The following is a 14964-nucleotide window of genomic DNA, read 5'->3' as shown; positions in this document are numbered from 1 at the left end:
GTGACTCCCGCGGTGTGTAAACACAGAGGACGCGGTTATTTATAAACACATCGTGTCTCGCTGTTTCTGAGTTAACACTGCTAATTATTGGCGGAGAAAAGAAGCGGAGGATGGAAACTGAAAATACTCGGCCGTATTTCTTCGGAGACATCGGTGTGTACAAAGTATAGACGACACAGTCAGAGCTTGACCCAGTTTTAACGTGTGTGTGCGGCAGGACTGTCAGCTGGAAGCTAACATGTTGTAATGTAGCTGCTAGCCTTTAACAGCCGCTATGTAATATCTGTCAATTCAAATTAGCTTCTAATACGAAGATTGTTTCTCTGCTACTGTAGGGAGGTTTGCACATAGCTTTTGATATACTGTATTGAAAATAATGTCACGTTGTGTTATGTCTTTACAGTCTGTTTATAGTCTGTATTGTATCATAGAGTGTAAACAGTACATAGTACAGTGGCTTTAAAGGACAAGTGCACAGTTTTTTTCTGTCTTAAATCAACAGTCAGGAGCCTGAATGAACAGTGAAACATGTTTTTTCTTGCTGTAATCATTCCTCCTGTTCATACTGACCATTAGAAGATCCCTTCATAATGCACTTACAATGGAGGTGATTGAGGACATAATCCACAGTCCTCCTTCTGTGCAAAAAAAATAAATAAATAAAAGTTGATCTGAAGCTAACATGAAGCTTCAGACATCCAAATGAGTTAAATCAAGTCTTCTATGTTTCAACTTTACAGTGTTTTTAGTGGCAAAGTTCCTCTTTTTGTTCCTATACTTCCACCACAGCTCAACAGGGAAACACTAAGAGGGAATTTGATGCTAAAAAGACTGTAAATGTGTCAGATATCACTTGACATGACTAACTCAGACTGCTGAAGCTGAATAGAAGCTTCACATCTACTTTATATGACTGTGTGGACACACTGTGGATTTTGTCCTCCATCACTTTACATTGAAAGCACATTTGAAAGAGATCTTTTAATAGTCAGTATGAACAGGAGGAATGATTACAACAAAGAGAACCTCTTTCCTTGTTAATATGGACACCTGACTGTTGTTATAAAACATACTTGAAAAACTGTGAACCTGTCCTTTAATATTCATTGTGTTCTTAAATTAAGCTTGGGCAACATTTGGTAGAAATAACATTTGTTTTTGCTGTCACCTCAACACTTTTACACCATAGTTATATTCCACCAGTGGTAAAGGCAACAATAGTAATGCCAGTAACTTATACTGTATCTCTTAATATAGCAGTGTCATACATTAAATGCAAGTGGGTGGCATAAAAGAAGAGTGTTTTATAGACAGTTACAGTTGTCCCATCTCTACACATATTGTGGTGTCTGTGCAGTATCTGACGTTTCCTCCTGCAGGCTGCTGGTCAGAGAGAACAGAGGTCCACAGAGCAGCATCTCTCGGGCAGGTCTCCAGGCTGCAGGACCTCATCAAGAGCGGAGCTTCAGTCAACATCGTGGCAGTTGACTCCATCACACCGCTACATGAGGCCTGCGTCCGCGGACAGGCCCAGTGTGTCCAGCTGCTGCTGGAAGCTGGAGCCCAGGTGAGCCATTTCATTCATTACACATACTCAACCATTCAACTCAGAACCATGACGCTCTGATTATATGTCTGTGAAAACAGAAGAATTATGTGAATAAGGAGAGGAACTACTTTTTCTCAGGTGGATGCGCGGAACGTGGATGGCAGCACCCCGCTGTGTGAGGCCTGTTCAGCAGGCAGTGTAGAATGTGTGAAGATTTTGCTGGAGCATGGCGCCAAAGCCAACCCTGCCCTCACCTCCCGCACTGCCTCCCCCCTCCACGAGGCCTGCATGGGAGGTGAGTGCCTCGACTCACTTCACATGCATTTTGTTTTCTATTACCCAACTTTTAAAGCTGAGTGAGAAAACTTGTTTTATTAGTAGTAAATAATAATAATGATCTCTTCTCAGGGAACTCAGACTGTGTGAAGCTGCTGATTGAACAGGGTGCTGGGCTGGAGGCGTATGATCTTTACTATGGGACCCCGCTACATGTGGCGTGTGCTAACAAACACACAGACTGTGTTAAAGTGCTGCTAAATGCAGGTGAGTGTCAGTGTGAAACAGGATGGAGTAGTAGTACTACCAACCTGCATACACTCTTCTGCTGACCTTTTAACTAAGACAGATTTCTCTTCTTCTAATTAGAGCTGAAACTATAAATCGGTGAGTCAGAAAATTAATCTGCAGCAACATTAATTATCAAGTAATTTAATTTAACGTGAAAACAACAAACGTACTAATGTGAGGATTTGTTGCTTAGCTCTGTTTTTACATAATGATAATTATACTAATATCAATACTACTACTACTACTACTACTACTACTACTACTACTACTACTACTAATAATAATAATAATAATAATGATAATATGCTTTATTTATACAGCACTTTTCAAAATCCAAGTTACAATCCAAGTGCTTCACAAGGCAGCAAAATACACAAATTATAAAATAATTGTGTGCACTGTTGGTCAGACAAAACCAGACATTTTCTATGTTAAACTAGTTGTCACGTTATTGGAAAAATAATCTGTAGATCCATTTATAATGCAAATAACCAAATAATAATGTTTCAGCTCCACTTTGTAGTGGCTGATTTAAGTCTTTTATACACTGTGAAAATGAACCTGCAGTAACTTTGAGACTTCAACAAAGTGTTCGTCACTTTTTCACTTTTTCTTCTTTTTAGTCAAATTATAACAGCATAGTGATAGAGCTGTAAGTAGTAACCATTTGAAAACTGTCCCATGTTGGTTCAACTAAGTATTAAATTTCCAAACAGTTTTTTTCATACCAGAATCAATTATTTCTGAGACAATATATCGTCCAACAAAAGTAGTCATCGTGACAGGTTTAGAAACATATACAGGCTTCATAACACTTGTAATTTATGAAATCAGTCTAAAATGATATGTAGTCCTTGAAAAAAGTCTGACATAACATGAAGATGATTTGTAGTGTAATACCTAAAGATTGTTTTCTTTCTAGGCGCTAAAGTGAACGCTGCCAGGCTGCACGACACTCCGCTGCACCACGCCGCTAAAAGTATGCAAATGGACATGATCGAGATACTGGTGGAGTTCGGAGCCAACATTTACGCCAGAGATCAACACAACAAAAAACCGGTGGACTACACCACTCCTGACTCTCCGTCTGGAACCTACCTACAATCTCATGAAGGTACATTTCACAGAAGTCTAAAACAAACGTCATCATTTAAATCCTCAGTCCTCCTCAGTGTACATCAGTGTAGTGTTGACCTACAACCAGCAGATGGCATGCAAGGATCATTTTTCACTTCCAGGAAATCTCAGACATGACACCTGTTGTTGATGACGGTGATGCTCTAACACACAGTTTGTCACATATAGTAACTGGATGCATATGAGACGGTGATGATTTACACCTCTTGACTTCAGTCACAGATCTTTATATAGTAAGAACAGTGTTAAACAAGGACTGTAGAAGAGTTTTTAGACTTTAAATAGTAGCAGATTTAGGTAGAAAACTGTTGAAACTTTCCCTAAATGCCATATATTCAGTAAATAATTCTTATTTTATCATTCAGCAGAGTTCACTGAAACTAAGTGCTGCAGTTTTTGCTTGAGTGGTTGAAACAAACTAATACAGCAGAACTTGTTTTAGTTTCTTAACCAAATGACAAAAACAGACTAACAACAAAATTGTCGCTTTGTTTCTTCTTGTCAACACAATTGCATCCTGGAACATAAATATCATAAACTCATATATTCTTTTTTTTTTTTTATCTGTCTGTAGTCACTCCCATGAGTCTGCAGCAGCTCAGCAGGCTGGCTGTGAGGAAGAAGCTGGGCACCGGTGCTCTGAAGCTCATAGGTCAACTGGATATACCAAAAATCCTCATCAGTTACCTCTGCTATCAATGAGCAGGAAGAGCCTCCAGGTGGAGCCGGGTGAGCGCTCACAGAGAGACTGGAAACTCGCTGCGCTGCCGCACAAAATCCTGCAAAGGTGCCGTTAGGGTTTGATAAGAGTAGGCAGATAGTTTAGTTAAATTCACCTGCTTCTTAAAATATTGCACCTTAAGAGTCAAGACATCTGCCAAAATGAACAATGAAATAGTTTCAACTAGGTTTAAATATTACTGTCATTAAACAGTTATTAGAACAAGTAATTTCCATTTACCAGAACTGGAATACTTGTGTCAGTAAATGCAAAGTCCAGTCCAATGTATGCCAGGATCAGACTGTAAGATATCAGTCCAATAGTGCTGAGGTGCAAGCCAAGAGTTCTGCAAGATGTGCTTATTTTCATTTTTTATGGAGTGTTTTGAATAGCGTTTCACCACACATTAAAAAAAAGCCAACATTAGATGAAGCAATAAACCTCAAAATGACCTTTTTTAAACTCCTGTTAAATATGCAGCACATCAGAGCTCGTGACTCACACTTGCTGGTCGTCAGGTCGCGAGTGTTTCAGGTGTCAGAAATAGCGACTGTCATAGCAAGAGATGGAGAGACACTGTAAATAAAGCCCTCAACACACTGTGAAACAAGACTGGATTACAGGCAGGCTTTAGATGCTTGGAGAAGGTTGCCATGGCACGACAGTTGCTCATTTTAGCCCCTGTAGTGTGTCAACTGACGCCTCATTTGGGATATCTCACAATGCCCCCCAAAAAACGATGAGTCTCCCAGAACTTTTCTTCCGTTACCTTAATCGTACAGGACTACACACACAACCATAAGCATAGAGAAGTGAAAGAAGGTTGTTGTTGTTGTTGTTGTTGAAGTCGCACCAATTAAGGTCGCCTACATTTGTCATTAAGTTGTAAAGAATTGGTTTTATGACACCTCATATGACAGTGAACGTGTTAAGGGGCACAGGTATCATGTGGTCTGATGCTGGCATTTAGTAAGTAGACTTTGACCTGGATTCTGATTCTGCACGTGCACAAGACAAACAGAACAAAATGCAAACAAACAAACAACAGGGAAACAAACATATCTTTAATGTTACAAGTAACACCACTTCCACTTTCTCAACTTTGATAATTGCATTGTGAGATTACTATAAACCACGTAAACATGAATTGATAGTTATAGTTTGACAGTATGCGTGTAGTAAACCTAAAACGGATGCGGACACTTGCGTCGACCTGCCGACAGGAAATGATGAATCAAAACTTTACACACAAAATCCAAACTTGTCTCCTTCAGAAGAAAGCTGTACTCACTACCCGGCTGGTTTCCATTGCTATAAACCATCCCAGTGGCTGGCACAGGTTGGTAAACACAGTGTAAGATGGAGATGATTTTAGTAACCTGCTGCTGCCAATGGAACCACCAGTATGTAATCTGAACTATAAATCGCTGCTAAAAGTCTTAAATAGCATTTCAACACTGTGTTCTAGTTAAATAAACAGAACTGTAACTTCAGAACATAAGACATAACGTTAACAATTGTCATTGGGTGTGAATTTTGTGGACAAATGACAGAGCTCAGGGAGGGGACAGAGCACAAATGGTTTTTGGCAATGTCAGGGTTTTTTTTTGTCGGCTAAAGGTTGCTGGATTGATTTGCCAGAAAAATGCAAACAAGGCATTAAAGCGACAGGTCTACGGTAAACGCTGAGTAGCTAAAAGTGAAAATGTGAAATGAGACATTGCAACATTCCAGGCATTACTTATGGATTGAAGACAAGAGCAACGTCCACAGGAATACCAAGCAGCGATGTTGTCACGGTGACACTCCGCAGATGCCGCCTCGCTTCTTCTCAAGATTCCTACGATTCGAACCCTGCGCCTGGCGACAGCCTTTGTTTGATACAGACAGTGAAGTTTGAAGGAGACCGTCTTGTCTATTTATAACCTGGTGGCTGTTGCTCTACTAAATCTGCCTATAGAGACGACCCAGAGGCAGCTTGGCGAGGTCTCGATATTTTTAGCAAGACGCTGTTTATGAATTCCACAAAGTGTTTCAGATTGCTTTATTGGCTCTCTCGTCTAGGTTGGCATGACCTGTTTGTGAGGTTTCATAACTCGCATTTATTGAATCGGGTCTAACATCTGCTTTGTCATTCTTTTATGCATGCTTGTTTGAAAAGTTTTGTACTTGAAGTTCAGTTGTGATCTCTGTTTGTTTCTGCCAGGATCAAACACATAAATCAATCGATCGGAACTGACAGAGCAATGCACATTCCGTCTTTTGCCCTGAACTTTGGCTTCAGGACACCGTGTTCGTATTGAAGCAGCATCACTTCATCAATAACTGAGAAGCTCTGGTACTGCTCTGCTTAAACTCATTGGTTAAACTCAGTTTGGATACTGACACTTCTTCACAATCAGGAAGTGACAAATTCCAACTTAAAGGACAGGAACTATGTGTTAGGAAGCAGATCTTAATCAACACATTATCATTAGAGCTTGACTGATACTGGAATTATAGGTTGTTGGGTTTTTTACACAAATAATGAAAGAGCCTATGACATGGAGACACAGTTTCAGAGTGACCTCAAAGACATCTTTCACATCTGTATTAACATTTCTTGCTACTCATTGATCAACACATATTGGCACATATAATAGTGTTTTATCTTCCATAAGATAATATCAGATGACTTATCTGTTTAAATCCAATTATTATTACATCATATACAGTTAACAGATGAATCAGATGTGTCCACACTGTGTACACATCTGATTCATACAGTTGATTTTTGACTGTGCTACCACCATGAAAATAACCTGAGCTGGTATATCCATTACCTACATGTCTGTGTTAATGGATTCACTAATGCAATATATACCATTTTACAAAACTGAGTACACCCCTGGTCAATATCTCTACAAATCCTATCCATTGAATACAATTTAATTTGTTTTAGACCAAGAAGTTAAGCCAATTTACTTGAAAAACTATAATGAAAGATCCATATTTAAGAAAAAACTACAAAACAAAAGTCAGCACACCCTTCATTAGTATGAGTCCATTCTATCATTTTTGAATAGTTTATATGCCTGACCTTGTTTTTGATGACAGATTGGGTCTTCCTGGACTGGGATGTTGCTTTAAAAGTTTTCTATTTGGCTCAGGTCAGGAGACATACTTGGCCAGGTTGGTTTTCTTTCCTTTAAAATCTCTTGTGTGATTTTTGTAGTGTGTTTTTTACGATCAGTTCCTCTTGTCAACCTTCCTGAGACTGAGAGTCATCTTTTCATTGAATATTTGGGCTGACAAACTTGCATTCCTGGTGTCATCTATGAATGTCATCTGTAATTTTCCTCTCCTCTACACCTTTTGTAGTCATGAAGCCACATATCAGTAAACTCCAACCTCAATGTTTCACTGTCAGCACAGATTGTGCCATCACAGGTATACTCACTTTTTCTTCAGTGGTCACAAGTATACTCACTTAATGTATCAGTGGACACAAGAGTACTCAACCAATGTTTTAGTGGTCAAAGGTATACTCACTTTGGCTCCAGTAGTCACAGATATGCTCATTTTTGTTTCAGTGGCCACGGGTATACTCACTCTGGCTTCAGTGGTCACAGGTATACTCACTTTTGCTTCAATGGTCACAAGTATACTCACTGTTTCAGCTGTCACAAGTGTACTCAATGTGTCAGTGGTCACAGGATGTACTTTGAGGCCTTTATCTCCAATTAACACTTCACCCTAAAAATAGTACAATTTGTAAGATGATACAATTTTGAAACATTTAACATTTAAGTGACATTACACAGGGGTGTACTCAGTTTTGTTAATGTATATCTGGGTTATTGTAATTATGAGTTTCTAATAGCATTCTTGTCAACATCCAAGTCTAAATCACAACTCAGATGTTTCTGAAAGCTTTGATATATATTCAACTTGGTGGTTCATAACATAGAAGTGCCTCAAAGTCAAGCAAAGTCCATCGTTACAAGAGATTAAACTGGACTGGAACACAACATTATGGGGATTTTTGTAAATCTGACACCAATTTAGATACAAGACGATTCAGCAAAACCTCTGATTACGTTCACTGATGTTTTTTTACATCCAAAAAAACCTCTTTCTTCAATGATACCTTTCTTGTCCATAAAAAGCTGAGCTCTCATGTCTTCAAGATCTTTTTTTTTTCCTTTTCAGTGTAAGTTATAAAACACAGTCACGCGTGTAGTTTACTGATGTCATTCTCCAGGATTTTTGGGTGTTGCACCATCACCATTTCCAAATCTTTCCTTCTATGTGGAGCTGCCAGCGGGCACAGTTACCTCTCTTTGCTTTAAAGAGCAAGAGGTCTCCTGTCTGGTTTCGTGGAGGTCTGCACCTGTGTGTTTACTGTTTGTCTGACAGCTCTATACAAAACATTCAAAAGTAATATTCCAGGATTTCAGACCCTCGTCCAAATCTCTCTGTTTACTCCCCTCATTTGACTCTTGCCCCGAACGTGCCCAAGCTCCTTGATTCCAGCCTGAATATGGAGCTTGTCTGCTTCACACCATAAATATGCCAAACTGTTGCAACTTGATCAATCGAAATATAAATTCCTCAAAAATAATCGTCCATCATTACAAGATATTTGAACTATTCGCGATGGAAAACAGCTTTGTTCATCATAATCTTAGCCTGTAAATAATCTTGAAGCACAGATCTCTGGTCTTTTACAGTACTTCCTAACATGGAGCGTTCCCCTTTAAGGCTTGCTAAAATATCTGACCCTGATACAGATGGGGTTTCTACTTGTGGCTTAAAATAACTATCACAAAACACGGTTGGTTTCAAAGCACTTTAAGCCTGCAGAGGAGAAGAGGGCAGGCATGCAGGGAATGTTCAAGTTATCTAAGATGAAAAATGGTCCTTGCTCCAAAATAGGAATGTTGAACTTTGGGTTGAACAACAGAGTGGTTGGTTTGTTGTCAAAGGTTCTTCTTGGTAAACGGCACTGGCAGTACTTTCAGTGAATGTGTTGTTTTATTAATTTGAATAAATCCTGATTTACTCACTACACAAAGATTTATCTGTTGAAGGTGCTACAAAAAACTGATGAATCTATTATAATAAATATTTATCTTATTAAACTGTACAGAACTGTTGCTCTGACTATGATGAATAAATTATGCTGATCATGTGTTTGTTTTCCTTAAACTCTAATAGATGATACTGAATGATGACTGATTTTTGCCTGTTTACTCATCATTTTGGGGTCAGTGGGTTTCATGAAATTATATATGGCACAGTGTTCAGTTTAATAGCTTTTAAGATAATTTTTAGCCTATTTAACTACTAGGAGGCTAAAATAAGTTGTTTTTTGTCACTTTTTTTAAGTATTAAAGCATACATATAATATGTGATTTAACTGTTAAAACGTGTCACTGTTAGGTAACTTTAATTGCCTCTCGAGCTCCTGGTTTGTTGTTTCAAAATATGAGTACAACACCTAAAGTAACAGATTATATTGTGGACTTCTGCTCAAGTCAAAAAGTCTGATTCACTTTCATGATTATTCATGTTTCAAATACATTTTTTGTCAGCTAAAATGGTGTTAATTTACTAGAGTTCAATCGTGACTATGGGTTGAGGCACATACAGCATATCCAAGTACAAGCTCAGTTGCACTCATTGCCCACTAGGCTGTGCTATAGAAAAGGAAATAACGTGTAAACCATTCATTACTAGTGAGCCAGCAACCAAATGCATTGCACCAGTCAACATGTGTTCAGGCCTAGAAGGCAAAGAGAAAACAGAAAACAAGCTTCTGTAACTGTGGTCACTTTCCAACTTGTGGCTAATGAATGTGCTCCTGCTGATTTAAATGCATCTGTCAGGAAACACAGCTCTCTCTGTCTCATGAGAAATAGATCTTCCTTATTACACTGTAAACTGAAGAGGGGGGTTCATATTGTGGCAGTAATGGAGAGGAAAGGAAAGAAGAGGGTAGATTGAGAGTGTAGATTGTGGATTTGAGGCGCTAAGCAGACAGGAACTGGGAGGCTTTTGTTTGAGAACCAGAGATAAACAAAGAGCTGGATGCTGTGATGGTCCAATGCTACGCTGCCCCCCCTCCCCTCCCTCACCCCACCCCTTAGACGCTGCAGCTTGAAAATCACCACCATGAAATGAGCTGCAGATGTGAGACGCTGCACACCAGACTGAATCAATGGTTTTCATAGAGACACATAAACACAAGATACACTTAGCGCCAAAAAAAGTTCCTACTGTACACTTGCCTTGTATCGCACACTATATTTACAGCACAGAGTCACATGACACAGTAAGGTGAGTGAGTGTCATTGTGAGTGCCTTGTAGTTAAGGTCTGGAAATACTTTGACTTTATGTTAAGATCAGCATTTGCAGCAGCTGTATATGTCGAACTGAAGCTAGAGCAGCATCTTAACTCAATATAAATACATATGCAGTAAACAGTAAAAAGGCCAGAGTTTTATCATACCAGTATTGTGTTAAACTGCTTTGTCATGACTGAGGTTAAAGGGTATGGGTGTCACAATGCAAATAACATGATGACAACTACAGAAAAACCTGATGTTATATTATTAAAAACCTTTTTAGTAATTATTTATTCACTTACACTTACAGACGGAAATGTATCCAAAATTGAAAAAAAGTGGAGTCGGTCACCCTGGCTGAAAGGAAAAATTTATTATTTTGGGAAACATGTTTATTTGCCTTCTGTCTGAGAGTGAGATGAGAACTCTCTGGCTAGTCTGATGCCTGTGTGTTAAAGGACCAGTGTGTAGGATTTACTGGCATTTAGCGGTGAGGTTGCAGATTCCAACAAAGTGAATACCCACCTTCCACAACACCAAAAAACCCCAAACAAAAACATGTAGTTCTAAAGGGTTCATTCTCACAATTCTTATTTTCAGTTGATTAAACGCTAATTAAAACACACTTAGGAATATTATCTTCCATTTCTGCTGAAGCTGTTCCGCTAGATGCCACTAAATTCTACACGCTGCACCTTTAAATCCAGAGTCAGTTAGCCTAGCTTAGCATAAAGCCTGGAGGCAAGGGGAAACGGCTAGCTTACAAAGTTGCCTACCATCACCTTTAAGTTCAGGGGTAAACACATTATATCTAATTTGTGTAATCCATACATGAACAAAAATGTGAAAAAAGCAAGTTGTGATTTGATGGCTATTTTGACCAAATGCTAATGTGTAGCATCTCTGACTTTAGCCGAGGTTCTCAGGTACAGTTGTTGGTGTCTGTACAGGCACAGTGGTACCAAATCTGCAACCCCACTGTGGAAGAAATCCTACTAGCACATAACTGCAAAATTGTTTGAACTTTAGACAGTCTTCATGCTAAGCTAGGCTCATAAATTTATCTCTGTACATGAAATTGATACAGGTGTTCTCGTCTCACCGACAGAAAGCAAATAAGCGTATTTCCCAAAATTTTGAACTATTCCTTTGAAGACAGCTAAGATGTCTTAAAGAGATGTTATTTTTTCTATAATTCTTTAGTACAATTCAGTCTAAAGGTCAATATTATGTAATATGATTCCTGAAGAACTGCTTTGAAAATAGATAGTACTCATTGTTGTGTTGTTGCCAGTCTTTTCTTTCCTCTGGATGCTTGCAGGATTCCCATGTCAGCCTTACTTTGTAGCATTTTAAAGTCCTGAATTATGTTGTTATTCTCGTGGGCGAAGCGTGGTGAATTGACGTATTGAAAATATTTATATGGAGCTCAAACTAGTCTGGACTATCTATCATTTTCTATCAACACATCCCACAAAACAGTGAGTACAGAGCAAAAAAATACAGCACATATCCAGGAAACGTTCATCTAGTAAATTATAACTTAAAGAAAACACACCAAAGATGTTAGGGGGAGAAATGATTTAGAAGATTAACACTTTAATTATGACTGTCCTGTATCCGGAAAATTAGAGACTTCTTTTAGTGGCTTCTTGCCTCAGTTAATTGTTTTCAGCAGGAGTCTGGAGGTCCCCAGTCAGTCTGCTCCCACACTTCCAGTAAGAGACTGCTTTGGTCTCAGAAAATAATATTCACGTGTGCCTGGATGGTAACGCCTGGGGTCACCCACTCGCACGCATACAAAGGGATACTTCAAAAGCCACTGGATGACCAAGCCATCTGGATGTATTTTCTGAAGCAGGGAGTCCCCCAAAACAGAGTTGCTCAAATTCAAATATTGTCGTCTAGTGCGAATGAAGTCAGCAGAGTTTCCTTCCCAGACGCTTTCCCTTCCCTGTCTGTGTTTTTCAGCTGTTGTGACGCATGCCTGCTCAGCAGTAGCCGACTGGCCAGCTCTCTCGCCCTCACTGTTCCAGGGAAGTTCAAGATGGTCTGGCATGCTACAAGGACTGGCTGCCTTTCTGCTGCTCTGTGGAATGGTATTTATTATTAATTTTTTTTATGAGGAAGTGTATAACCACAATTCCTCTGCTTTCACCAGAGCTTGAGCAATGCACCTTAGAGTGTTTTTAAATGTCAGTTCTTAGTGTAGTGGGACACATAAAAGACTGTTTCTTTCCGTTCCTAGACTGGACCCTGTTTAGACCTTGGATACAATGTAATAATAATAATAATGATATATAATAGTAGTACACATACTGTATGTCTGAGATGAACACGGCATACATATTCAAATCCATACCTTGAAAGTGTACACATTTGTATTTTAGGTTGGACTGGTCACGTACCAGCCCTATTAACCCAAATATCTGTCTGACTGACTGATAGTAAATGTTGAGCCCAGACGGATGAATTGTCGTGAGTGTGGTTAGGGTTAGGCTTAAGGTAAAGGTTAGGTTTATGGTTAAGGTTAGTATACAAATTGTCCCTCCGGACCATCCAATCTAGCACCTTCCCTGATTGACTGACTGACTGAGTGATGAAGTTCCACCATTTGTCAGCCCTGTGTTGGAATTTTCTCATTGTCTGTTGCTCTTTCAAAATGAATTGGCACTGCCATATACAGTAACTGCCAGTGTATGATTATATCCCACCCCAAAACAATACAATGAGCTGAACCATAGATTGTAGAAAAGCATTGATGTGGTGTCTGTGACATTTTTGGATTTCCTCATTTCTGCTAACAACAGACGTCTTGAGTTACAGTTTAACACATTGCCTTAATTTTCTCTTTCAAATCTATTGTTTGTAACATGGGGCTTTGTTTAAAACCTGCCTGATTGTCTGACTGCTTGCATATCTTGCCCAGTTGGGCCTGCTTCAAGATCTCAGCAGTTGATTTGGTGGATATAATGTTGTCATAACCCATACATCAACGGCTAGATCTACAAAAATAAAATCCAAGTTGTATTTAACTGTAGTTTCCTTAATAGAGCAATTATAGGTATAGTGGTGTGTATTAAAAGTCCCTTTAGATGCTCTGTAGCTACTAAAAAGACCTCAAAGCTGCTTGGTGCATATACAGTCCGATGTGTTGACCACTGTTCAGCTCCAAAATCAGAGCAATAGCAGTTACACACCTTACTTAAAGAGTAAGGTAACTTGACAGGAAACTCCTTGAACTCATTCTTCAGTAGATAAACAGGGTTACCAATAAGATCTGGGCAAATGTACCATCAAAACATTGAGGAAGTAGCAGCAGGGAACATACTCTTCCTAAATATTTGGCAGCTGTCACACTGCTTCATCTGTCAAACTTGTGAAGATGACATACCTCAAGGTGAACTTTACCGCCCTTTAGCATCCAGCACTGACAAATAAAGAGGCAAATCATTCTGAACAGACTGCATAACCTCTGCCTGCTTGCACTTAGAGCTCTACTGTGCAGCTCCCTTTTGTAGCACATCAAAACCAAATACTCATGTCGCTGAAGGCAAGTTGGTTGTATAACTAACCTGAGTGACTGTTACAAAACCCATAGCGTGAAATCAAAACAAGACAAATGGCTCACAATCAAAAGTCAAAAAATATAACTAAACTGAAATGTGCTGCAATGTTTCCATCGTACTGTTTTTTATCGTGCATTTAACGGTTCCAAGAATAGAAATGAACTGTATCAACAACAAGCTAATGTTCAGATATGAGTCTGCCAATATGCTCCTGATGGGCTCATACTTGTCTATTTTGAGATCATAAACACAAATTAACTAACATTGAACCAGCAGTTACCAACCTGTTTTGTCTGACATACAGCCACAGTCCTGTCAGATGTACAAACACCCCCTCATCAACACTGTCTGTCACCATCCAAATGCCCTCAGTTGATTTTGAACTGTAATTATGTTATAATAGAAAAAAGTTTGAGCTTTCAATGCTTCATTTGTTCCAAATACATTTTGCTAAGTCATCTATTTCATCTGTTGACAAGTGTTTTTAGTTATGTAGCCTATAGCAACTTTTAGCAATAAACTTCTTAAATAAATCTTTTAGCTATTTCACAATTTGTCCATTACTGTATAGCTAACCCATCTATTTTAACCCTTTATCTGTTATGCTACTGTTAGGTATGTTTCAAGCATTATGCATTATTCGCATATTTGTCATTACTTTGGTTAACTATTTCAAACATTTGGTGATTTCTTTTAGCTAACAATTTTAATAATGTCTCCATTATTTCTAGCCAGCTATTTTAACCATTTTAGCTATTTTAACTATTCAAACAGCTATTTGTCCATTACTTTTAGCTAACTAATTAAACCATTTAAGATAACTAATTCATTAGCTACTTATTTTAACCATTTATCCATTCCTGTCAGCTAACTACTTTAACCATTTATCTATAACTGTTAGCTGACTGTTTCACCATTTCTTTCAGCTAAATATTTGAACTGTTCAATTACTTAGCTAGCTGTTTAGCCATCTCTACTCTGTTAAAGTACTTTTTAAGGTAAAATATCCCAGTAAAAGTTGGGAGTCATTGCGTTGAAGTACTGAAATTACTGTAATAACTGTTTCTTGAGTGTTGCATGTGTACGTATTT

The 14964-nt window shown here is 38.7% G+C and overlaps 1 protein-coding gene across 2 annotated transcripts; it reads left to right on the top strand.

The window, feature by feature from the left end:
* Window positions 1-12388, top strand: asb13a.2 (ankyrin repeat and SOCS box containing 13a, tandem duplicate 2). 2 transcript variants are annotated; one of them, XM_053344155.1, is made up of 7 exons: window positions 1-153; window positions 1380-1567; window positions 1688-1844; window positions 1958-2092; window positions 3039-3230; window positions 3828-3982; window positions 12276-12388. In XM_053344155.1, the coding sequence occupies exons 1-6, from the start codon at window positions 111-113 to the stop codon at window positions 3953-3955; spliced, it is 843 nt and encodes a 280-aa protein (XP_053200130.1). In that variant the 5' UTR covers window positions 1-110; the 3' UTR covers window positions 3956-3982; window positions 12276-12388. The 2 variants fall into 2 exon arrangements, with proteins under 2 accessions (XP_053200130.1, XP_053200129.1); XM_053344154.1 differs by lacking the exon at window positions 12276-12388 and having other exon boundaries at window positions 3828-4381.
* Window positions 12389-14964: the final 2576 nt, after the last annotated feature.

Source organism: Scomber japonicus, chromosome 23, assembly GCF_027409825.1.
Source record: "Scomber japonicus isolate fScoJap1 chromosome 23, fScoJap1.pri, whole genome shotgun sequence".
NCBI classification, from domain to species: Eukaryota; Metazoa; Chordata; class Actinopteri; order Scombriformes; family Scombridae; genus Scomber; species Scomber japonicus.
Note: the sequence above shows the minus strand (reverse complement) of the source record. Positions and strands in the feature narration are given on the sequence as shown.

Excerpts from the sequence above, each read along its gene's own strand:
- asb13a.2 (XM_053344155.1), top strand. The coding sequence starts at position 111 with ATGGAAACTGAAAATACTCGGCCGTATTTCTTCGGAGACATCG. Across the intron at positions 154-1,379 it reads GTATTTCTTCGGAGACATCG|GCTGCTGGTCAGAGAGAACA; the intron begins GTGTGTACAAAG and ends TTCCTCCTGCAG. Across the intron at positions 1,568-1,687 it reads TGCTGGAAGCTGGAGCCCAG|GTGGATGCGCGGAACGTGGA; the intron begins GTGAGCCATTTC and ends ACTTTTTCTCAG.